Here is a 27,046-nt window from a genome sequence, read left to right as displayed (position 1 = left end):
TCTAATACCACAATGATGAATCAGGAACCTTCATTAGATGTCACACTTCTACCCAAAGCAAGATGATGCACGGCGAGGCAGAAGGGGAAGGAAGCTCTGCCACTATGGAAGAACACAAGGGGGGGCACCCCTGAAAATTGTCTTGCACCACCCTGAGCTTCTTAGCATCCCTAGACTGGTTCTTTGACCCCATGCAGCAATCACAGGGTCCCTTCCCTGTCTTACCCTAAGTACCACCCTGATTAGTGAGTAGGATAGCAGGAACGTTAGTGTTGCTCTAACGTAAGAACACAGAGGGGGAAAGGGCAGGGATAAAAGACGACTGCAATCATACAAAAAACACACTCAAATAATTGAGTGGAAAATAGGGAAGGAGAAGGTGAGGCAAACCAAATTGGAATAGAGATTTTGAGACACGCACACAAACCATCTACACCCAGATATCTCCTGAAACAATTCCAAATGCCTGCTCCTTTCTCATCTCACTCCTCCAGCTCCAAACCAGACATTGCAAGCTACCACTGGCAACAACTGAATCTTAGAGGAGAGTGTTTAAACCAGAGGGAAGTGATGAATTCAGAATAGCTAAGACAACTTCAGGAGATGAATAGGACTGATTAACCTTTGCAAGAACAGAGCAAGGAAAACCTGAACTGCTAATAGGAAGGTGAAGCAGTTCTAAGCAGTGCAGATGTACGTGTAACCAGATGCCACTCTGTCGTGACATTCAAGTGGAGCAAAATGATTAACAGGAACCTGGTCAAGCTGCCCCATCACAAGTCTAAGGTCGCTGAACAAGAGTACTGTGAGCCTATTACTACCCAAGGCACCTCCATCTAGAAGGACATAGTGACATCATGCGTGCATCATTTAAAAAAGTGATTACAGTACGTTGTGGCGGCCTACCAATTTGGAGAAACACTGGAGATTCCATAGTTAGTAGGAGGTTTGCAGGGCTTTTGGTCTGGTGGTCATGGACTACTGATGTGGCAGCTGCACCAGGCTCTTGCAAATCTTTCTGCTCAAATCTATCCATCGTAAATGTCCCTCCAGATCCTTTGCCACAGAGCATCTCAAACTACAAAGGTCACCAAGATACCCCAAATATATATTTTTTTATTTGAATTCATCTCAATTTCGATTATGCATTGAGTGTTTGCTACAATTGAATCCTGTTTAGACTCTAATTTTGGAGCTAAATGTATCTACAGTGCAATTCTCTTCTTGTCCTGTTAGGTTGCTATAATGTATCAGTGCAGTCTGGACTGGATACAGTTTAATCCAACATTGAATATCCTGCCATTTCTGTAAGATTGGTGCAAAACCTAACAGCGAATAAATATTTTGTACAGGCGGTGAGATAAAGGGTTATACAAGGTCCTATAACATTCAGTAATAAATTACTTATCAAAATTATATTTGTCTGGAACATTCAGTTTGCAGGTCACTGTCCTATTTAATAAACCTGTGGCTTCCCAGCCGTGCGTGACCTTGAGGTCTCCTTGCGCGGACTGGAATATATTGAGCATGCATCAACAATTCCTCTAATACCGAACACGAGTAGTGTATGAATGTGTTATAATGCAGAGCAGGAAGATTTATAAACCATGTGCACCGTTCCCCCAACTTCCTCCGTTCACAGGCGACAAGCAGAGATACATTATTCTTGCATTGTTTTTCTTTATGCAGCTTGAAATTATTTTTGGCACCGAAATAAAAATCCCTTCTTGAAAATGCACAATATGGGGACATAAAGTGTGAATTTTCCAAAAGCAGCCTTGTCAGGAACACAAAGTAAAGCAAGTGGAGAACGCCAGGGGCTGAGATGTGAATCTTTTATATATACTATGTCATATTATGCACATGCTGTAAAGTATAATATTGGGGCGGTCTAATGTGATACAAGTAAGAAAAGTTCTGCAACTTTCTAATACACTTAAGTCTCAATTCATAATTTACATATTGTGGATCAAAGATGTTGCACGAGAGTTGATGAAATTTGCCCCAAATGAGATGTTCTTTTTTTTTTTTTCTTTTGCATTTTACTATTTCTTTTTGTTCCTTGTTAGAGCAGAAAGTTGCATGATTCTTTAAAATGTCGTAAGTTTTCAAATGTGCAATAATCTGCAGATTTTGCAGTCCACAAGGACAACTGGAGTAATATCTTGCAAACAATTTTGCAAGAGAACCGCAAATTATGGATTGAGCTAAAGCTGTTATGGATGAGTCACCGAAGGAGGAAAAAACAGAAATACTAGCTAAGTCCAGAAAACCAGAGAAGTTGGAAGCTATCGGATTGCAGACCCCTGAACCTATCCACAACAACAACTAGCAGTAGCCGTGGGGGGTTCCTACGGTGCCCTAGACCCCTCGATCACAGCCGGAGAACTAAATTAGCCTAAAGACAGAAAGGGGAAATCTAAACTGCCCCAGAGCAGACCCCAAAGCAATAGGCAGCCCCCAATATAAAATGACTGTGAAGCAAGATGAAAAACACTAACACAGATAGAAAGATAGGTTGAGCAAATGATGGGGCCCAAGCTAACTAAATAGGACAGGATAGAAAAGCTGCTGTCTGCAATCCGCAAAAACCCTATCCAAAAATGAACCAACAGACTGATAGGAAAAACAGGCCCTGAAGTCTCTAGGCTTCAAAAAGACTGTCAGCATTCAGGTATATTCTGAAGACAGAGCCAGAGATCAACAGATCAGAGACAAAAATGGAATTCAGCACACCCCCGACCGTGGATGGCTGAACTCCAAAAAACAAGGCAAACAAAACCAGAACTAAAGTGTACAAAAGGCAGAGCAAAACTTAGCTTTGAGAAGCAGAAATCAGACTGGTCTCTAAGAATCCAGCAGGAAATCACCAGCAAGGCAGCAGGGCGTCGGCTGCCTTATATCCAGTCATCAGTTCCTGTGACCCAGTCATCATCTACCTGCTCAGCTATTTGGTAATCAGCCTCACTACCTTCCTTCGCCAGAAGAGGGAGTTCATCAGACCTCACTGGTGAAGGGAAAAATGAACTCACAACATAAAGCATCATGAATTTGCACCCACATTTTCAACCTTCCATCCCCCAAAATAAAAAACAAATAAAAAACAAATCTGAACTGAGAAAAGTAAGTTAATGTGTATGCACAATGTAAGTGCATATTAACACATGACCATTAACCAGAGAAAACAAAAAGGAAAAAACTCAAATGTCCTGAACTAAAAAGTAAAAAATATACTGCAAATAATGCATAAAAGTAATAATAATAATAATAATAATAATAATAATAATGGTATTTAGTAAACATAATTTTGATCAAAATAATGTACAAGCCATCCCGCCACGTCACGGCAACCCTTGTGGGACAGTCCCTACTCTAGTATTTCAAACCTTTTCACTTGCCAAGTGACGTGGCATTATTTGCAGTATATTTTTTACTTTTTAGTTCAGGACATTTGTGTTTTTTGCTTTTTGTTTTCTCTCATCCCCAAAAATAGTTAAGTTTTTTAAGTTAAATGAATGACAATTTAATGAATAAGGTTACAGTCATGCCCGCTCCGTCTGCGCTCTGTTCATAGCATAGCTGTACATTAAAGCAATGGACCTCTTTAAGAAAGTTTGCATTGTGTGGGCCTGCCGTGGCTTTCACACCAGGTGGTTCTGCATGATCCCAGCTCCACATGGACGGATCGTTGCGAGTATTATATTGTGATTAAGGTCTTGTCACTTGGAGGCCACTTAATGCAGATCTAATAATACGATCTATCAGCCTTTTCCTGCAGCCGCCGTTGGCATCAAACGTCTCGGTGCCAGGTTTGATTTTCCATATACTTTGCAGCCTAATAATCTCAGCCAGATGCAATCAATTTGCATTACTAGGCAGCTGCTAAAAGGCAATCCTATGTAGGTGGCAAGAAAATCCATACATATTTCTGTATAAAAAGAGCAAGCCCAGCATCTGTTTCATTAATCGCGCGTCCTAATAACATCCGGTGCGAGCCTTGTGCAATTAGCAGCTGTGCCAATAAGACAAACCCTGACATTTGTGAGAGGCTTTTTCTCCTTTTTTTTTTTTTTTTTTTTTTACTGCAACCCATTATTGTTGAGCGGCCGAGAGAAATGTAAACTTTTTATGAAAGTTAATGAAATTGAGGACTCTGCTCTTAGGGAAAAGGATTTTCCAGTGTAGGGAAGAAAAAAATACAATAAATCATAGGTGTCCCTGGGATTGGCACACATTGAGTATGTCCTCGTCAATATAGTTTAGTGTTAAAGATATTAGAGGGGTTGTCCCATCTGATATGTTCAAGGTATATTTTGATAGGATATTACATAAATGTCCTCAAGTCCCCCGTGTATCTAAAAAAAAAAAAACAGATCCCGTAAAGGAATGGAGAGTTTACATTGCCTTGGTGCCGCTCTCCATTTACTTCTATTGGCAGTTTTGGAGCTCCCATAGAAATGAATGGACATCTGCGAGACATGCAACCTCGGGGATGTGAGCATATTTTTCGAGCTCACCGAAGACGCTCGAGCATGCTCAGATAACACCTTACCCAAGCACTAATAACTAACAAAGATTCCTCTGCTCTTTACACTGTTTCCTCTGGTGTCATCCATGTTGCATCCATTTTTTTTCCTCATCCTCTTGTTTTTTCCTCCAAAGTGACATATATAAACTATCTAAACTTTTTTTTTTTTATCCATTGAGTCTTTACAATGTATTTGTTAACAGCGGATGAAGCTAGGTTGTAGCACTGAAGTGCGAGGTACGTCATCCTAGCTTCATAAGTAACTCACGGATCCTCATAGAGTAATGACCAAGTCTGATCCTCTAAGGGTGTGTGCAGACGCTGCGGAATCTGCTGCTGATTAATCCGCACGGATTTTGCTAAAACCGCAGGTCAAAAGACCTGCGGTTTATCTGCGGTTTGGTCCTGCGGTTTCACCATCTCCACAATGGTGGAGATAGGAAACCGCTGCGGATTCCGCAGAAAGAATTGACATGTCAATTCTTTCTGCGGTTTCAAAACCGCAGGAAAACCGCGCGGATTAATCCGCACCGTCTACACAGCGGTTTTTGGTTGCCATTCATTTGAATGGTACTGTACACCGCAGCTAAAACTGCTGCGGGTCCGCAGCGGCCAAAACCGTTGCGGAACCCGCAGCGTGTGCACATACCCTAAATGCTCCGAGATCCACGAACCGGAGACGCGGACCTGTTTTTAAAATCTGACGTGTACAGTTCAATTAAATTCTATGGATCAGTGCGCTGTCGGAGAAAAAAAATGGACCGATGTGGGAATGTATCTGAAGGGAATGGGCTGAGTATTGGCAGCAGATTTTGGCTTGAAATTGCGGCATAAAATATATGTGTTTTTGATGTCTTTTTTCCCCCATTCATTTGTCTGCAAAAACGCTGAAACAATTGACACACTGCAGATTCACACTTTGGTTCAAATCAGCAAGGAAAAAAATAAGCAGCAGAAACCTCATTCACTTTGCTAGTACTGTAAAATGCTGCTTTTTTTTCCCGTCATGGTAAAAACGCAGTGTGAACAAGCCTAAGAATGTGGTATCCCATGAACCACGTGGCTCAGTATCTCCTGTGCAGACTGAAGCAGAACCGCTCCTGTGAGGCAGGAGAACAGCGCCGTTTCCCTGGATCAGCATGGGATAGATTTCTCTACACACTCGCCATCATTCCTCCATCTGCAATTCACTAGGGTGAATAGTGTGCGTCTGACACCACAGATGGCGAGGGATTGCAAGTATTTACTTTACTCTCCGTCGTTAGCAAATTCAGTGATTGCTCAGTGATTCCTTAAAAGTTGCAAATGTCAATTTGCCATCACATAATGTGGAAAATCCAGAACCCCCTCTCCTCCTTTGGCTCTTCTAAGTGAATCGGCCTTGCTCATTTGGGATTATTTGCATGCAGAACACAGAGTTTTAGGAATTTGCCTTCATTGTAAAGGGAGCCTGGTGGCAGGAAGCCATGGTTTCATTCAGCAGCTGCGGCTTCAGCTCCGTGTCACCTGTGCAGGAAACCCAGATAAAAGAGACGAGGCAAGGAAAAATAAAAAAAAATGGTCGTCTGTGCTGCAGAGCTGCGCTCCCTGACCTGCTGAGATAATGGAAGCACTGTCAGGTTGGCAGTAAATAAATCCGTGTTCGGTGTCATCGCTTCCCCGATTCACTATGTAATGAAAAACTAATCACTATTTAATCAGGAGGTAATTTATTTTACGTGGCGTCGTGCAGTCCTCCTTCCATGTTGCCGGACTATATTAGATCGGTAACACAAAGTAATATTGTAATATTGTATCTATAAATGTATATTTAAAGGGATTGTCCGTGCCTATGGAAAAAAGGCTTAAAAAGACCGGTCACTAGCCATAAAATATGTAATTGTTCTTACCCTGGTGTAAACACCTCAATTCAGCGCTGGACTTTTTTTTTGCCATTCCGGAGATATGGATCCCTCTTCCCTGTATATAAATTTAGTCTTGTTATCCAATTGTGTGTGGATAGGGGATAACTTCTCGATAATTGGGACCCCTCCAATTTTGAGAATTGGGGCTCGGAAAAGTGAAATAAAGCAGAGGTCGATCAAGTACACCGTTGCTCCATTCATTCTTAATTGGAGTGGCAGAGATCCCAGATGGTCTTTGGCACTCCCATCAAAATGAACGATCATGAGCAATCACCTCTTGGGAGAGATGGGGGGTCCTACAGGTCAGACCACCTGTGATCAAGACGTTATCCGGTACCCAATGGATTAGAGAACTTCCAAGCTTTAGAATACGCCTTTATCTGAGAATTCGTCAGCGAGGTCATTCTTAAGGTCAGACGGGAAAGGTTTTAAGTTTTGGGGTTTTTTTAGGTTTTTTTTTTGTCTTCTGATTTATAACCACAGACCACATCAAATTTGTGCTGGTAAAAGCCAAATGGGGCAAAACTTTGGCAACTGGATTGCAAAAATGTCTACAAAAGTAATTTAACTTGAAACAGACTGTCGGGTGATTGTTTGTACTCAATAAACAGACAAACACATAGGCTTTCATCAGAGCTGTATACAGAGAACGGGATATATTTTCTATAGTCCGTAGCGTCTGATGTCTTGAACCAGAAGTCCTATCGTGCATTGTCCCGTATCGTATATAAACTTTATGGTAATATAAACCCATAATAATCTAATAATTTATTGCAAATTTTAAAAGGAGCATTGACTTGAGAATAAATATTTGATTTCACTTCTGCAGTAAATAAGATTTGTGTTTATTTTCTTGTAAATATTTCATCTTCAGAAAGAATTCCCCCGATGTGCGAATGTTTATGAACTGATATTTGGACGTGACTAATATATTCTGTACACACGGATCATTACTGATCCCACACAGAAGTTTTGGGGGTGTTTTTCCTTCCGACAGACTTTTGCCCCTGATGCTTGCAGATCCATATAATACAGAATCCTGTAATCCGAAATCCAAAAAAACTATAAAACTGTAACCCCTCTGGAGTTATGATGTATAGTTTGGATGATTTGTCCGTTATAACGCTGCAGTCTAGGCACTACATCGGATGATAACAGTGGACAATAGATTGTTTCTTTTCTCCAATTGCCATGCAAGTGAATGCACCTTAATATTTTACATCCAGTCTCAGGGAAAGTGCAAAGACAAACGAATTGTTTGGGCGTTCTGTGAAGATGGGAGCGGAGTTGTCCGTATTTGCACTGCGCCTTCACAGTGCCCATGTTTAATTGAGCATGGGCGGTAGACTGAGTGAAAGCCAAACGCCCATACCCTCAGATCTAACAAGTCAGATTGAATGGGGGAAATCACATTTAGGTTCCTCTGTGTCGCACATGCCAAGTGACGGTGTGACAAGAGAGCACGACTGTTAGAGCTTTCTTTTTGTTTTTTTCCTCTCTTCTTCTTCTTCATGCTTATGAATTAGGATGTCAAACCCCTGCAGGAGAAAGCTTATCTGCATGAGCGGATCCTGAAAGGACCAAACGCATGGAAAAAAAAGGAAGCGCTTCCATTAATTCAGAAGCTGACTTGACAAGTGATTTCCATATCACTTATTGGAATCTAATCCCCAAAGTAGGGACTTTGAAAGGGAAATGGAGGTGTCACTTCTAATGATGCGTGCGGAGAGCGCCGGGCGGAGAGGAGACACCGTAACATCCATTCCGCAAATCAGAAGGGAAAGGGCTTGTCTGCCAGATTTAGAATGGACGGATGGAAAATTATGGGGGGCAAAATAGTGTCGGAGATAAAGGGTTTTGTGCAAGATATTTGAGAATTGGCGAAAAATGAAGCTTTAGAATGGAATATGTCAAGGGGTTGCGTTAAATCCGATCAATGAGTGTCCATATGCTGACTTTAATGAATGGAACTATGAAAAGGGAGTAGAATCCGTTTTCTTTATATATTTGTCTATAGAGTGACTGAAAACTTTTTCCCATAGCTTCCAGCATGGCCGACTGTGAGGGAAACTTTATTTCATCTGGAGAAAGAGGAGTTCTGAAGCAAAAACTGCTGCGGACTGGAATGGGTGAAAATTCTCTAAAATCAGCCATGTAAGACTTGGTGCAAACGGATGAGAAAATGGAAAACGGTCTTAGGAGCGCAGGAAGGAGACTCAGACAAGAGATGGGTTTAAACCACACCGCGTTTCGACGGAGGATCCGTCTTCATCAGGTGAAACGTCCACCTGATGAAGACTGATCCTCCGTCGAAACGCGTTGTGGTTTAAACCCATCTCTTGTCTGAGTCTCCTTCCTGCGCTCCTAAGACCGTATTTCATTTTCTCATTGCTCCTATCCTCCATTGGAGGTTTTCGGCTGGAGGTGCAGTGGAGACCTGACATCCTTGTCTGCCCCTGGGTTGCTTCCTAAGCGCTCCTTTATGACTGCTTATTACTGACTCTTAGTGCAAACGGAGTCTTTTTTTCTGAGCTTTGAGAGTAGAAACTAAATTTTTTTGGAGAGTTTCCGCTCCAAAACCTCCTTGAAAAGTTCCGGTCCGTGTGCACATAGTCTAAGGATTTCTGAAAATTCATGCAGGATGCTGGTACCGTAAGATTCTACAGATTTACCATCTGGGTTATCCATCGATGTCCCATATAAAGCCTAAGGACACGTGACCGAAAAGATCTATTGCTGTTGTGGATTTTGTACCAAGAAGGAATAAGTGGGACCTGTGCGCTGCTGCTAAAATCCAAAGGGACATTACGGGAGACAGGATTGGAAGGGAAGCGGTTTATTGCGTTTCGAAGTAATCTATCTTCATCAGGAAAAAAAATAACATAAAACGAGATGTTGCATTGTTACATGTCCCCCCCCCCATTTTTTTTTTGCAAATTTTCTGACTATTTTAAATTAAAATATCTGCACCTCAGGTCAAGTTTCCGCACAGAACTTCTCGACTGATGATAATTTAATTCACCACAAATATACCTGGACAATTTTTTTTTTTTTTAAGAAAATCAGTGTTATCCACATGTTTTAGAGACTATGAGAACATGGAAATTTATGGTAATTCTGTGATTGAAGAGGTGAAAAAGATCCCTAGAGACACATGCTACTATTATCTAACATCTACTACCAATGTCTTGTTTCTTTTTTCATTTATATTTGTTTATGTTTTTATGTTTGTGGTGCAAGATAAATGTCAAAATTGAAGGAAATGATGATAAAAAAACCCATACTAGTAAAACCAAAGTTTTTTTTTTTTTTAATTCTAATTTTAGTTGAATAAAGTTTTGCTTGTTAGTCAGGTTTTGTTTTATATTTTTTTTTTTATAAACTACTTGTTTAGTGTATTTGTAATACTTGAATTCACCAAAAATGAACACCATATGGCGTGTACAATTTGAGAATAAAATGTGTAAAGTCGCTTTTCTTTCCTTGGCTACATCTGCCGTCTGTAATATTTTTTTGTGCTTTTTTTTTTTCTTTCTGTTTTAGAGAAATAAATAGCAAAGTTGCTAAAAATAAAAAAAAGTTTCAGAATAAGCGCAGTTTTGATAAACTATGCAGTTCTGAAAAATACAAGGTTGTTTTTCTCTGTGAGTGATTTAGGAGCTGGAAATTTGCACATTATACACCGAAATATAAAGATGATTCTCATGGCCAAGTGGGATTGACAACTATGGAAAGTCATCTATGGCCAAGATGGTTCCTGACTTATACAGTGATCAATAGACCCCATTAATTGGGCTTTGTTCACATTTGTGGCTTGTATTCATAGCCAACCATTATACAATACCTGATCCATAGTTTGATAGATCCCACCAGTGTCGTCTGACTCTACAGTCTTCTAATAGAGTCCATCAAGGTTTTCTTGAAGTCCTAAGTCGAAAACATTGATGGAAAACTCAATAGATGGACAAAATGCAGATTTGTGTTGCCTTAGAGTCCTGGCTGATATCTGTATACGGTCCTCAATGGTTGTTACTTTGTCATACTTGGTCATATCGTTTGTGCTGTGGAAACATCCTGAGTGTTATTTTTTGCATCTTCTGAAGTGCAATTAATTGGATGGATGATAACACACAGTGACAGGTGAGCAGTACCTGGAATTGCAGCGGGTCCTAATAAAAGTGATGTGCGGACCGAGGATTGGGGCTTTCTTTACAAGTGGTTTTCATTATTGCTCCCATCTCTACCTGGTTGTTTGATCACGTTGTTCAGCCTCAGTGATTGTGTCAGGAGTGACATTTGCTCTGACCCAGTTTTTCTTATAGCATTTTGCTAGCAGCTTGGTCTATACGTAATACAAAAGGGTGGGAGAGGTGACACGGAAATGGACCAAATCTTATAACTAGTTAAGATAAAAAAATGAAACCTTTAATCCTATGCTATAGTTTGTAAGGCCTTTACATACTATAAAGTGTTATAGTAGTTATATTCTTGTACATAGGAGGCAGTATTATAGTAGTTATATTCTTGTACATAGGGGGCAGTATTATAGTAGTTATATTCTTGTACATAAGGGGCAGTATTATAGTAGTTATATTCTTGTACATAGGGGGCAGTATTATAGTAGTTATATTCTTGTACATAGGGGGCAGTATTATAGTAGTTATATTCTTGTACATAAGGGCAGTATTATAGTAGTTATATTCTTGTACATAGGAGCAGTATTATAGCAGTTATATTCTTGTACATAGGGGCAGTATTATAGTAGTTATATTCTTGTACATAGGGGCAGTATTATAGTAGTTATATTCTTGTACATAGGGGAAGTATTATAGCAGTTATATTCTTGTACATAGGGGCAGTATTATAGCAGTTATATTCTTGTACATAGGGGCAGTATTATAGTAGTTATATTCTTGTACATAGGAGCAGTATTATAGCAGTTATATTCTTGTACATAGGGGCAGTATTATAGTAGTTATATTCTTGTACATAGGGGAAGTATTATAGTAGTTATATTCTTGTACATAGGAGCAGTATTATAGCAGTTATATTCTTGTACATAGGGGCAGTATTATAGTAGTTATATTCTTGTATATAGGGGCAGTATTATAGTAGTTATATTCTTGTACATAGGGGAAGTATTATAGCAGTTATATTCTTGTACATAGGGGCAGTATTATAGTAGTTATATTCTTGTATATAGGGGCAGTATTATAGTAGTTATATTCTTGTACATAGGGGCAGTATTATAGCAGTTATATTCTTGTACATAGGGGCAGTATTATAGTAGTTACATTCTTGTACATAGGGGCAGTATTATAGTAGTTATATTCTTGTACATAGGAGCAGTATTATAGCAGTTATATTCTTGTACATAGGGGCAGTATTATAGTAGTTATATTCTTGTATATAGGGGCAGTATTATAGTAGTTATATTCTTGTACATAGGGGCAGTATTATAGTAGTTATATTCTTGTACATAGGGGCAGTATTATAGTAGTTACATTCTTGTACATAGGGGCAGTATTATAGTAGTTATATTCTTGTACATAGGAGCAGTATTATAGCAGTTATATTCTTGTACATAGGGGCAGTATTATAGTAGTTATATTCTTGTATATAGGGGCAGTATTATAGTAGTTATATTCTTGTACATAGGGGAAGTATTATAGCAGTTATATTCTTGTACATAGGGGCAGTATTATAGTAGTTATATTCTTGTACATAGGAGCAGTATTATAGTAGTTATATTCTTGTACATAGGGGCAGTATTATAGTAGTAATATTCTTGTACATAGGAGCAGTATTATAGCAGTTATATTCTTGTACATAGGGGCAGTATTATAGTAGTTATATTCTTGTATATAGGGGCAGTATTATAGTAGTTATATTCTTGTACATAGGGGAAGTATTATAGCAGTTATATTCTTGTACATAGGGGCAGTATTATAGTAGTTATATTCTTGTACATAGGAGCAGTATTATAGTAGTTATATTCTTGTACATAGGGGCAGTATTATAGTAGTTATATTCTTGTATATAGGGGCAGTATTATAGTAGTTATATTCTTGTACATAGGAGCAGTATTATAGTAGTTATATTCTTGTACATGGGGCAGTATTATAGTAGTTATATTCTTGTATATAGGGGCAGTATTTAGTAGTTATATTCTTGTACATAAGGGCAGTATTATAGCAGTTATATTCTTGTACATGGGGGTAGTATTATAGTAGTTATATTCTTGTACATAGGGGCAGTATTATAGTAGTTATATTCTTGTACATAGGGGGCAGTATTATAGTAGTTATATTCTTGTACATAGGGGCAGTATTATAGTAGTTATATTCTTGTAAATAGAGGCAGTATTATAGTAGTTATATTCTTGTACATAGGGGCAGTATTATAGTAGTTATATTCTTGTACATAGGGGGCAGTATTATAGTAGTTATATTCTTGTACATAGGGGCAGTATTATAGTCGTTATATTCTTGTACATAGGGCAGTATTATAGTTGTTATATTCTTGTACATAGGGGCAGTATTATAGTAGTTATAGTCTTGTACATAGGGGCAGTATTATAGTAGTTATATTCTTGTACATAGGGGGCAGTATTATAGTAGTTATATTCTTGTAAATAGAGGCAGTATTATAGTTGTTATATTCTTGTACATAGGGACAGTATTATAGTAGTTATAGTCTTGTACATAGGGGCAGTATTATAGTAGTTATATTCTTGTACATAGGGGGCAGTATTATAGTAGTTATATTCTTGTACATAGGGGTAGTAATATATTAGTTACATTGTAATGCTATTTTATACTTACTCATGAGAACGTTTTGGTGAAGTCATGTTCATCATGTAACTTTTGTGGACATTTTGCAGAGATATTTTAGAGCTCACTGTATTCTTTTCTTACAGGTGTGGCCCTGCGGAGCCCAAAGGTGAAATAATGACAAGATGAAAGCTGCTAACCCCCTGGAGGTTGCTGGCATGGTTTGTTTTCCTGGATCAATGCGGGATTGATTTGAGAGGAATAATTATGAGGCTGACGTACATGTTGTCCTTCATCTTACTATTTGGAGTCGCCGGTCTCGTAGTTTTTATCCACTTACAAGATCCTGTAGAAGTGGTCACAGAACAAGGACTGGCAGCAGGTCAGATACTCATCTTTTATCTTCCATTTATATTTATCTTTTCATTATTATTGTCCATTTATTGAAACACATGTAGCATTGGTAACAGACATGGATAGAGGGAGTTAATAGTAGGAACTTGGCCAGAGTGGGAGGGGATAAAGTAAAAAGACAGGAGAGAGGTTCTTGTCAAGAGTCAGGTAGGGCTTGGCCTGCATTAGAAGCCGACTGCAATGTGCAGAAAGCCGTATTGTACCCTGGACAGTCAATACAAGAATGCTACGTGTAGGAGCGCTCTCAGTGGTATTCCATACCTTGGACGTGCATACTTATGCATTCATGGTTTGGCCACAGGCAGATGTCATCTCATTGTCGAGGTCTGCGCCGCAAATGTTGTTCAAAGCTTCACATACAGTTTTTATAATGTAATATATATGCAAATGATCGCTAAATGAAATAAAACCCAAACTGATGCCATTCGATACGGAATACAAATAGCTGTGGCCTTCCGCCGAAACAAATTTTTACCTCCTAAGGTTCTCCTAATAACCCACCAGCCGAACAATTTGTCGCTAGCAATTTATACATGAATTCCCAGGGATTTTCAGGATCTCGGGGCACGATGCAAATTTCTCGTACATTAAAGCATTTCTTTCTTTTGCTACAATCTTGTAAAATCCTGAACAGTTCAGGTTATGGGTGTGGAGGTGGAGCAGATGCAGGGCAGCAGGTCTGGACGTGGAAGTTTGAGTGATTGACACAGCTCCCTCTAGTGGCGGCCGTGGCAGGGAAAGTTTTATTCTGTTAGATTATGGCTCTAGATGGGGGATTGTGCCATCCCTATAAAAAAAAAAAAATTAAATAAAATTCCCTTAGAGATTTGGTTGTGATTTTATTCTTTTCGAAGTGTGAGACATTTTCCAAAATTTGTTCTGCCGTGTAAAGGGATAAAGAGAAGTTGCTCCTTCTTCTGTATGTGTTTGCGAGCAAGAATCGATGGGTATGTGGGAAAAAGAGCGTAAAACGGCTGCAAGATTGGCCTAGTAGTTTGCATTTTGGAGACACTTAGGTTTGCATTGGAGCTATATACATGAAATGATAATAAATTAGTTGCAGAGTTTACTTTTTTTTATCATTTTAGATGATATAGCAATAAAAAAGGATGTAAACAAGGGGTTGCTATTACACCCAGGCCCAGGAGTCTAGTGGGGCCCAAAAAGTCCTTTGCAATACTTGGGGTTCCCTGTTGGTGGTTTTGCAGTGAGGTCCATGACCTTCAAGTTACGCCTGCATACTTCTCATATGGGTTGGACTTTCTGTTACAACTAAGGCTTACGCCGAAACGAGTCAACCAGTTACTGTCTACCCTGATGTGATTTTTTTTTTTTTAAATGATTGTCTAATAAAAACAAGGATAGTTTTAATTCCAGGATCCAGCAAAGCTTTTTTTTTTTTCTTCTTCTTCTTTGGATTAAAGAGTCCCTCTGTCGCTGGCCGTGTCCTGCTCCGGAGCGTCACTATATGAAGGAGTGAGGAGATGGGCGCTGTTGTAAATACATTATATGAGTCTCTGCATTAATTAGAGTGAATGTTTTTTTTGCAAAAATTAAAAAGGTGTCACTCTGGGGGTCGGCATCGCTCATGCATGACTTGTATATTAGGCCCTGCAGAAGCTGCTTGTGCATGACGTTTCTGAGATCCTTTTTCTGAGGCAGGTAAAGCACAATTGTTCCTCTGTGGACGCTCGAGAAGTACCCTCCTCTAAAACGCCACCGCTCCTTTTATTACGAAGCACAATTGTGTCGCTCCCGGAGCCGCTAATTAGGTTATTGCTCAAGTAGAGAAAAGAAGAAACATCTCCAGCCGATAAGTTGAGCCCAAGCGGATTGTGGAGGAACCTTAAGTAATGCTTCCATTACTCCGCGTCAGTAAAGTGCTGTTGACAGCGGCTGTTTGTGTTGATTTGTTGGCATTCACCCTCGCAGCGCTTCCCGGCCCTGCCTAATTGTGATGCCGTCCCGAGCAAAGCAATATGCAAGTCATTTTCCACAACATTTAGTTACAATTTTCCTCTGATCTTTCCGGTGAAACAATCCTCTCCCGTTGGTTTCTCTGTTCACATAAACTTTGATTGCATTTATCCATAGGAAAGCAATTTGCTAAACGTATGCAGCCGACGTTCTTGGAGACAGCAGCCCTCCCTTCTCTCCCTACTTATGGATTCCGCGGGAACATTGTATTCAGGCAGGAAACAAAATAACTTTTGTGCAGAGAGGGGGAAAATGACTTTTATTGAAATGTAAGAGTTGAAAAATGTGGCGCTACAATAACTGCTATTTACAGGGGGCGTTGGTGAGAACGTGACGGACTGGTGGGAGGAAAGCAACAATCTTTTCTATCACATTGCAAACGGCGGTCTTTGCATAGGTGGCATGTAAATGCACGAAATTCGTTTATGGAATTATATCCCAATGGTCACATCATTAGTGGTCCAGAAGTTAGGAGCCCACACTATTACGTGCACCATAGATGGTGCCCTCCCACCATGCTAAAGTTAAGGCGTGTATGGTACAAAGTATAGTCTGATGGGACACAGGGACGGAGGAAAATGGTACATTACAGATGGTTGTCTCTTCCGGTAAGTCTAGTGGGCATTGCTACTAAGAGGGCAAGACAGCAGGAATAACGCTGGATTGGAGAAAAGAACATAGATGGAAGCCATCCATGGTGTCAGGTTGACAAAGGGGCAATCTGGGGGTCCTGACTTGCATGGATCCAGTAATAATAGGCTATATTTGGATTTCTTATCAAGGCTCTTTGAGGATGAAGAATATTTTGTCCATTGGAGGCAGTGATGTTTGGTGGGCACTGTTGTGGACAACCAGCAGAAGGCTTGTCCTTGCACGTCACTGTGGCTGAAATTGGTAGGGTCACTCATCTGTTCTGCTTGAGTGGTAGTAAAAGGTGAGTTTTTCTTGGAAATTGTATTGGGGCTTTAATGTCTAATACCCATTATTATATCCTACCTTTATTTTTTCTGGATAATGGCTGCTTATGTGCAGTCACCTGTAACTCGTCCTCTGGAAGCAACAACCGATATAATTGACCCAAGATCTGAACACATTTGGCTGCTAATATCCTCTTAAAGGGCATGTTTGAAATTAAGAAAAAAAAGTTTAGTTTTCGGTGACAGCGCCAGGCTTGTCCTTTGAGTACTGCATCTCGTGAAAGTTGCATTACCTTAACGAGCCAGTGGAGCGGAACTGTGCAATTTCTAGACCCACTTTTCCCCATTTGCTATGTGGCAATAATAATGGGTTAACTTTGGGTTGGAGTTGGAAGCATTTTTTTCTGCACTTTTCAGTAATGCTAATTGAGTTGTAGAGAGTCGGGTTCTCCCGCACTGAAAGATCATTACTCATGATTATGGATTGGAGATCTCACCCCGGATTCCATTTCCTGTAAGGCGAACCTAATGCAGATTGCATGTCCGCTCGGTTCGGTGCACGGTAATGAGGCGGCCCGGTGCCCACTTGTCTCGTATGGCGTACCGCGGACCTGGCAACGTTTTCATTTACACGGCTGGAATTACCTAGGAGATAATTATCGCTTCATGCTGACTGATTGAAGGTTCCTGCTTCTTGTCATCCTCTCGCCAGTGTCAACCACATCGCATGTGACTTCATTCATTATATAGTTGGTGATGTGTTTGTTTTTTTTCCCCCCTGATGTTATCAAATAATGGCCCAGGGCCAGTTTCCGATCCTGGCTCAATACTTTATATGTCCTTCTCAATTTTACCCTTATAATACTCTCAAAGCAAAGCGATGAAATTGGCTTTGTTGCCTAATAGAAAAAGGAGCATTGAAGAAGGACTCATCAAGTTATTGGAAGGGATCGGTCGTGATGAATGCCTCCTCAGTACTCATTGATTACTGATATTGATTAGTCATTTTTGCCTTTTCCATGAATATACATATTGCTTGGAAAACTAAGTGATTGTCGATATGTTCATAGCAGCTCCTAAAGGATTAACACCAAGCTATGTAAAACTGCCAAGTCTGACTAGTTATGTAGCGGATGGGAGCAATGGGGATGATGCAACACACAGAAGTGCCTTGGTGGCCATATTAGTCCTAACTAGCTATGCACACTTTATACTGTCTTTGTTTTTCATTTGTTTCTAAGTTGAAAATTTCATTAAAAGTTCCCTACCACTTAGATGCCACTGCTGTAGTTTTTCCCCTATTTACGGTAGTTCTTCTGCAAAACCTAACACAAATCCATCAATGCTTCGCTCTTGGCACTGGTAACTTTTTATACTTTCCTCTTCCTTTACTCTGTCTTAGAAAGCACAGCAAGGAGGGGTTTGTACACAGCACATCGGAAATTGTTAGAGGGGAAAAGCATCCAAGTTGTTAGGGAGGGTTGGTCACTTAGGCTGTTATAGGCAGGAAAGCATGTGATCCTTCATGACTTAGAAAAGGAGAAATTAGTCAAAGAATAGCATGAGAACTAGTAAAGATCACATCATTCTGGACACACAGATATCACATCCAGCAAGTATTACCACCACATGTGTAAAGTCTAAAACTAGGAGCAGGATACAAAGTGCTTATCGGGAACAGGGATGGGTACTTAAAATGAAGTAAGGAATGAGGACATAGTCCAATGTTGTTTTTTTTTTTTTACACTTCACTTACAGCACACCTTCACCCTCTCTTTTATTCCGTAGTTAGACATTCCCTATTTTGGAGCCCTAATGCCCTCATCTATATGCAGGTAACAGGATTTGTAATCCATTAGCGCAGGTAGCCGCCGTCCTCTGGTTCCCATCGAGGTGTAATAAGCTCTGTGTATCTTTGTCTTTTATAGTCTTGTTTCTTCCATGTGATAACACATCCACTAAATGCCGTCAACTACATTCAGCTTTTATAGTCTCTGATCCCTACATGCATCCTACCAGCTACAACATTACTGAGCAATTTTCAGAAATAGTTTTTAAGTGGCGTATTCCCCAGCAGGAGCGTCTGCCTCCTGACTCCTGCGGAATGTAAAAATGTCATCTGTTCTGGGTTTTTTTTTGTTCTTTTTTTGTCATCTGCCTGGTGAGATGAAAATCACAAGATCTGAATGTATGGAAACTATATTCGACCAAGACTTTGCCAAAGCTCCAAAGAGTTAGACAACTTTGGAAATACAATGCACTACTTACCGTATTTTGTAAGTCCAGAGCTGCACAATGCGTTTGTAAGTCCATCAAATTTTTCAGTAATTTTGCTAACTTTTTAGATTATTGAAAATGTTGTTGTAATGATAAAAAAGGAAAAGTATCTGAACATTTTTGGTTAAAATTCCATTGTACACCCCATCTGCTCCTCATCGTGTCCTTGGCCGTCACATCCCATGTTCTGCAGTATAGAGTAACCACAGTGGACGTGCAGCCTTCGCCGGAGCCGCGCAGCTATTGATGTAAATGTCATATTATCGGATCTTGCCCACCAGAAGATGATATATAACCTCTCTGGAGCTGCTCCTTTTTTTCCTTCTGCCTTGAGAGATATTTGTGAAGATTTTATGAAAAGTGAGAATCTAATTTAGCGGTGCAGCGTTGTATTTTTTTTCCCCCCGCTGTTTTACAATTACACATCTATCACCATAGAGCTGCATTGCGGAGATGTTTTTTTCCTTTTTTTTTTTATCATTTTTTGTTAAGTCGTGGCAGTGCGGGAAGTCAAACTTTATAAGTTGAGTGAGATGAGTTCTCGGGGCTTGTGGCGCTTTTGCCTCGGTTTTTATGCCCTGACAAGTGTGATCTAGTAAATCTTCACATCCAGCTTTGTGTGGAGATAAATCCCCTCTCCGAATGGATTTGGTCTATTCCTCTGGTATTAGGAAGCTTTATCATAAGACTCCAGCACAAAGCAGGTAGCAAAAGATAACAATCCCCCCAAATCCTATTGTTTGTAGACCTGGTTCCTTTACTTAAGTCTTCCAACGTTCACATTGGAAAAAAAGCTTGTGCATGCTGCGCTCTTGTTTTCTATTTCATATTTTTCGGTTCTTATTTACTTGTTTTCTTGAGGTCTAATAATAAAAGCTTCCTTGGTGTGTGGCAGGCTCATAATTGTAACATCCCTGATGTTGAGTGGGTTGACGACATCCCTGGTGTCTAGTGGTTTTCATGACATCCCTGGTGTCTATTCTGTTCATGACATCCTTGGTGTCCAGTGGATTTCATGACATCCCTGCTTTCTATTGGGTTCATGACATCTCTGGTGTTTATTGGGTTCACAGGATTCCTGGTGCCTAGTGGTTTTCATGAGATTCCTGATGTCAGTTGGGTTCATGACATCTGTGGTACCTAGTGGTTTTCTTTGCATCCCTGGTGTCTATTGGGTTCACAACATCCCAGGTGTCTATTGGATTCACTACATCCCTGGTGTCTATTGGGTTCACGACATCCCTGGTGTCTGTGGGGTTCACAACATCCCCGGTGTCTATTGGATTCACGACATCCCCGGTGTCTATTGGGTTCACGACATCCCCGGTGTCTATTGGGTTCACGACATCCCCGGTGTCTATTGGGTTCTTGACATCCCCGGTGTCTATTGGGTTCTCGACATCCCCGGTGTCTATTGGGTTCTCGATATCCCCGGTGTCTATTGGGTTCTCGATATCCCCGGTGTCTATTGGGTTCTCGATATCCCCGGTGTCTATTGGGTTCTCGACATCCCCGGTGTCTATTGGGTTCTCGACATCCCCGGTGTCTATTGGGTTCTCGACATCCCCGGTGTCTATTGGGTTCTCGACATCCCCGGTGTCTATTGGGTTCTCGACATCCCCGGTGTCTATTGGGTTCTCGACATCCCCGGTGTCTATTGGGTTCTCGACATCCCCGGTATCTATTGGGTTCTCGACATCCCCGGTGTCTATTGGGTTCTCGACATCCCCGGTGTCTATTGGGTTCTCGACATCCCCGGTGTCTATTGGGTTCTCGACATCCCCGGTGTCTATAGGGTTCTCGACATCCCCGGTGTCTATTGGGTTCTCGACATCCCCGGTGTCTATAGGGTTCTCGACATCCCCGGTGTCTATTGGGTTCTCGACATCCCCGGTGTCTATTGGGTTCTCGACATCCCCGGTGTCTATTGGGTTCTCGACATCCCCGGTGTCTATTGGGTTCTCGACATCCCCGGTGTCTATTGGGTTCTCGACATCCACGGTGTCTATAGGGTTCTCGACAACTCCGGTGTCTATTGGGTTCTCGACTTCCCCGGTGTCTATTGGGTTCTCGACATTCCTGGTGTCTATTGGGTTCTCGACATCCCCAGTGTCTATTGGGTTCTCGACATCCCCGGTGTGTAGTGGACACACAATATTCTTGGTGTCTACTATATTTACATCATCCCTGGTGTCTAGAGAGTACACAATATACCTGGTTTCTAGTAGGTTAACATGACTGTGTCTTCACAACATCCCTGGTTTCCTGTGGGTTTATGGCATTCCTGGTATCTCCTGGTTTCACAACATCCTTGGTGCCTAGTGGGTTTACGATATCCTTGGTGTCTGAGTGTACAACATCCCTGGTGTTGAGGGTTCACAACATCCCTGGTTTCCAGTGGGTTTATAGCATTCCTAGTACCGCCTGCTTTTACAAAATGGCTGTTATGTAATGGGTTTACAACATCCATAGTATATAATGTGTTTACAACATTTCTGGTTTCTAGTTGAGTCACAACCTCCCTGGTGTCTAGTGTCCTGTGTGAGTAGTTGTAATACCTCCTCCGTAAATCTGACATTCGCCACTAAGAGACTTACCTTGCAGTTGTATGCCTGGAGACCATGTGCATTGGTCGTAATAATTAAAACCTGGTTATCGATAACAACATCCTTAGTAATTATGTTTTGTTCTTTTTTGTTATGATCCCTGATGCTTTGTTGGTTAATAAATACATTTTCTGTTAACAAGATGTTAATGACCATCACTTTCCTGGAGTCTAGTGGGGAAATATTATTAATCTAGTCGCCAAGGATGTAATGGTTGTTATCAAACGGGCATAAGAAAATGTATCATTAACCCACTAGACACCAGGGATGTTGCAACTAACACACTAGACAACAGGGATCTTATTAACTTGTTATACAGTACATCTGGGGGGGTTATTATTCAAAATTTTTCATTGGCTTTCAGACACCATGTAGACAACGCAGGTAATCATATCTGTGTATGATTAGAGCAGAACTAAAATTACTTGTCCCTGGTGGCTTAGTGGTCAGTATATATGATGCAGTGGCATATCAAAGTTTTTAGTTTTCCTTTATACCAGCAATTTGACATCTTCCATCTTGTCCGATCAGTATTCATGGAGCTTTGCTGTAACCTACTTTCCACCGTTGCTAAATGTTTTATATCTTTTCAAAAGTGTCTTCACAGTCAACGTTCCGTCTTTTGTTCCTCGCCTCCATCATGTTCTTTATCTTCCATACTTTTATTTTAGCTGTATCTGATTCTGTCAGTCGTAACGTTAGCGTGAGCGTTCGGGAACAGCCTTTGTTTGCATTATGTTGGATGCTCGGCTTCAGAACGAGGATGTAAAGAGTCTTCTAAAACATAAAGCCTATATAGAAGCGGGAGATGGGCTTAGGTGCTTCTGTTGTGCTCCGTCTCGTGCACTTGTGGAATGAATAGGAGACGGCTGGATCTGTATTTAAAAGCTCTGATTAGCTTCTTTTCCAAAGTGAATGTTCCCGACGCACTCCAAAGAGCTTTCCCCCCTCTCGTGTTGATACTTTTGCCCTCATTATCTGCCGTGATTGTAGAATTGGAGAAAGGATGAAAGGATGTGTATTAAATAATTCTCTTAAGCTTTCTTCTCACATTCCTGGAAGTATGACGTGAAAAAAAAAACAACACATTGTCAGTGAAGCACATGAAAGGACGCGGGCTGCCTATTATGGGGAAAGTACCTACAATTGCGATATTAGGAGGAGACCGATCTTCAGGCAATTATTCTGTAGAGGGACATTTGCTGCAGCCGCTGATGGTGGCATCTGGCTCCTTACAGTTCTGCCCTTCGCCTCTATAGTCCTAAATTGTACTTAAATATAAGGACATTGGTAAAATATTTGCTGTAATTTCAGTAGTCTTCCCACAAATGAATAGTACAAGTGAATATTATAAACTTTGATATATGTCTTAATAGAGAAATTTGCTTCTTTCTCCACTTATGAGACATTTCTCTCTCACACCTCATCTTCCCTTGCTACACCTCCTAAACTTAGTTTACTCTTCACTTATGAGGCACTTCTCTCACACCTTATCTTCCCTCACCACACTTCCTGAAGTCCCTGTCTACTTTCCACTTATGAGCCACTAATCATCACTCATCATTCCTCACCGCAGCTCCTGAATTTGCCGTCTTCTCTCTACTTATGAGCCACTTCTCCTCTCTCACACCTCATCTTCCCTTGCCCCACCTCCTGAACTTGTCTTCTGCTCTCCACTTATGCGCCACTTATCCTCTCTAACACCTCATCTACGCCCGTCCCATCTCCTGAACACACTGTCTACTCTAGGAAAACCAATAAAATCTATCTTGGTCAAAACAATACGGACTGCGAGCTCACTGAGTGGTCACTTTAAATTTGTTTTTTCTCCTCGTAAAAGTAGAAAAGAAAACAATTCAGCAATTTTCATCCTAAATATGTTCTAGTATCAAAAGTGGAGGGATTTCTAGTTCTTGTGTATACTACTTGTAGCTAATGTTACCAGCTACCACTGCAGTCTATCTGCGGTGGCCAGTCTCCAAGACAAGAAGCACAGCACTTGCAAGCTCTTTACCATAGAGCTTGTAGTGCCTTTGTGCTCCTCTGATGCGGCAGAGATTTTTGCTTGCAGAATGGGAGAAAGCACCCAGTTTGCATTGGTGGCTTAATTCTGCCACTGGTCAAAATTTTCAATTAACAAGAGTGCTCCCATGAGCTGGGAGACAGGGGAGTTTTGCGCTCCTAAAGCCATTTGTTAAAAGTAGACCTTTTAAAGTCTTACTGCTTTCTAGTAAGTGTTTTATTGAATTTCAAAGCTGGATTCACAGCTACACTGCTCAATACTTTATAATGTCCTCCATGCTGCGGCCACTGCTGGTTCTCACTATGTGCAAAATAAGAGACAGGAGAGCAGCAATCTCTGATAGCTGTGTGCTCTATGTAGAAAACATCGTAGCGACTAGTCTCCATCCAGTAGATTTAGAGGAATAATGTAGAATAGGGAAGAGGTAAGCGAAAAAGAGTCAGATTAGATAATGCAATAGCCCTGCCTGAAAAAAGAGGATTTTTAGGGTAAACTTAAAAACTGTGGCTGTTATTAACCTTATTGATGGGTAGCGCATTCCAGAGAACTATGGCAGCACGTGAGAAGTCTTGTAGATGGAATTGGGTGGCTTTGGGTTATGGAAGTTGTTAATCTTGGCAAAATATACGGTAGATCCTCAGTCGGATGTTCGTTTTGAGATGAAGGAGGAGATGGTAGTGTTAAGCAGAGGTATTAACCACGGTGAAGAATTTAAAGTACAGTAAAAACTTGCAGAACGTTTTGCTCGGTAATTAACCTTTACTTGCATAATCCCTTTAGGTAAATCATAACCTAAATGAGCTGTAATTGCTTTTTACTTAGTGAAGATACCCCACTGACACCCAACCAGCAGCCCCCACTTAACCCGCTGCCCTCATCTTGTCACTAGAAATTAATCTTCAGTCCTCTGCATCACGCTCTATGAAAACCTAGCTGGAAAATCTGCAAACTAAACAGGTTTTTAATTGAGCCCCCCTCTCCTTCTACCTCACCCCCTGCATTATATATGGGGCCCCTAATCTATGGCTGATGGGGCATGCTGAGCGTTGTAGTATCGCAGACGGGCGCAATTCATCATTTGCGGAGGGGGGCTTAAGTCACATTATTGCTTTATTAATTGATATTTTTTGCACCTATTTAATCAAAATAGCGCTTGCAGTTTATAAATTTTTGTGAAAAATGTTCTTTAACCTTTTTGCTACTTTTTAACCCCAAAATTTGCATGTTGTGCTAAAATTTTGCAAAGTTTGGGGAGGGGAAAAAAAAATAGATAAATTCGTTCCATGGGGAAGACTGGAGTAGCGCATTTGTGCAACACATGTTGCGACTTTTTAAAAATTTACAATTGATGAATCGGAGTCTAAAATTAAAAAAAAAAAAAAACACTGGCGGACAGATATAAAATAGACTTTAAAAAAAAGTGCAAAATACCAAAAAGGAGATAAAAAAGGCACAAATGTGTTAATGAACCGGGTATATAGTCTACAGTCATCTGTTCTCTATCGGATGCAGGTGGGTTTGTTTTTTGTTTTAGTAAATGAGTTCTTTCCATATGTTTCGTTATTTCTGGTGACAACAAGCTGCATTTTCATACTTTTTTTGATACTTTTTTTCCATATCTTTTTTTCATAACTTTTTTCATACTTTTTCCTGGCCTGCGTCTAGTGCTTGTGTCGCCGGTTGTCCGTTCTGACTGTGACCTTTATAGGACTTGCTCAGTTTTAATAATGCAGAGTTCTGGTGTTGATCATAGAGGACGCCTGATACTCTGTAACTGCCTCTGTCTGTATCAGGCAGATGACGCTCCTCTATATGGATACAACCTGCAGATAATCATATTACGACATCCTATTTTATGCCGCTGTCGGTAGCGGTAGGGGATATGTTATATGAGACGAGCAGTAATGCAAGCTGAATCACCTGGACTTCAGTCCATGATCGAAGGCTTGTCTCTTGTAAAATTCCTTTAATTCAGCATCAATGAGTTCTGGATTATCAGGATTGACAGAAATGTGCAAAACATGATTCCTGGTCTGTTGGTATTCTGCAATGTATTGCATATGTTCGCAGACTTTCTGGATTATCAAATTAATGGAATTTCATGTTACATTTTAAACCTATTATTTTTAAGTCTGAAAATGAAATATCTGTAATTCCTTGGAATCGGTAATCTGCTAAAAAATATTGGAAAACTTTGAAGGAGAAGCTTGCCGCACTGAAATAGGAGGAGGAAAGGTTCACTATTGATGTATGTGTGCACAAGTTTTTGGAGCAAAAACGCATCAAAAACTTGGATTTCCTGCTCGATTTCTAATCCAAAAACCTATAAAAAAAAAAAAAAAAGTCTGTGCGCACATACCTTAAAGAAGAGTTTTGCACTTGTGTAGGAGAAGTTCTGCAAAAACTGTAACAGGGCTGCTGCCTATTACACCCCTCCCCATCATCATATGTTGCAAAGAGGTACCAGGGCCCAAGTGCATTTGCTACTTCAGCACCCCTGTCTGCAGGTATAATGTGCATTACATGGTCAGCATTAGGGAGGACCTGTGACTTGATAAAAAAAAAAAAATAGTCAAATACCTTTTAAGAATCCCTTAGCTTTCCTGATTCTGGCACTGTTTTCCATTTTTCGCTGCGTCACTCCATTGCTGAGATACTCCCATTTGTTCCTTTTGCAGCGCACTATGTGAAATCTCTACTTGCAATTCAGCTTATCTTCAGTATATTCTCAAGGGGCGTATGCCTTCACCTCTCCCTGCCAGATGCTGCCAATCACATCTTGGTAGCGTCTGACACTGCTAAATCAGCCTCAGAGCTGTTCTTAGCTGCAATTGGGAGGGAAAAGTGCAAGTTGACACCCCCCAGAGAAAAACTGAAGAAATGCTCAGTTGCACTGCTTCCAAGATATCACATACTGCGCTCCAGCAATAACAAATGTGAATATCTCAGCAACAGAGGGATGCAGCTCAAAACGGACAAGAGTGGAAAAATCAGGGGAGCTGAAGGATTTTTAGAAAACATTAAACTCAACTTTTTGAGCAAATGACAGATTCTCTTTTATTTGGACCCAAAGGAGGCTGTATTACAGGGTTTTCTGGATTATTTGAAAATCTGAAATATAATCTTAATAGAAAGCCAGCAAGTATTAGTTTCAATTTCAGTCCAAATTGGAAAAGATTTTGCCCTCTAAAAGGTATCATGAGGCCTTAGGCTGAAGACTGTGGATGCACAGGGGTCTAATTCATCCCACTACTGCCATTGACACATTCTAATGTCGCTTTCCAGTCGGTGACGCTTAATGAATTGCAAAGTATCTGGGTCACATCCAGCAGCTCGAGTTGGAAACTTTTTCTCGTGCACTTTTGCTATAGCTGGTGCTTGCAGGACGAACAGGTGCTAAATATTGAATGAGTCCTCGGTTGTGTCTGGATTAATAGGACATGCGTCCAGAAAACCAATGTAGTTCGCAGGAAATGGATTAGCGCGGTTTATCTTTATGAGCCTATCAATATGCATCAGTGTTATTGAAACGTCCTTTGCGCAGCTCTGCAGAGACTGCTGGGAAACAGCGAGACGGCTGGAGAAAGAAATTTATCTGCACGATGATGATAGATGGAAGCCATGTTG

The 27,046-nt window shown here is 40.6% G+C and overlaps 1 protein-coding gene across 1 annotated transcript in view; it reads left to right on the top strand.

The window, feature by feature from the left end:
* The window catches only part of CHST8 (carbohydrate sulfotransferase 8), a 361,365-nt gene that overhangs the window by 114,954 nt on the left and 219,365 nt on the right, over positions 1-27,046 (top strand). The window contains exon 2 of the mRNA XM_073585312.1: positions 13,352-13,587. Within this exon, the coding sequence (XP_073441413.1) occupies positions 13,473-13,587 (115 nt within the window). The 5' untranslated portion in view covers positions 13,352-13,472. The remainder of the gene's footprint in view (positions 1-13,351; positions 13,588-27,046) is intronic.

This window comes from Dendrobates tinctorius, unplaced genomic scaffold (assembly GCF_039654945.1).
Source record: "Dendrobates tinctorius isolate UK_male_01 unplaced genomic scaffold, ASM3965494v1 ptg000009l, whole genome shotgun sequence".
Classification (NCBI taxonomy): Eukaryota; Metazoa; Chordata; class Amphibia; order Anura; family Dendrobatidae; genus Dendrobates; species Dendrobates tinctorius.
Note: the sequence above shows the minus strand (reverse complement) of the source record. Positions and strands in the feature narration are given on the sequence as shown.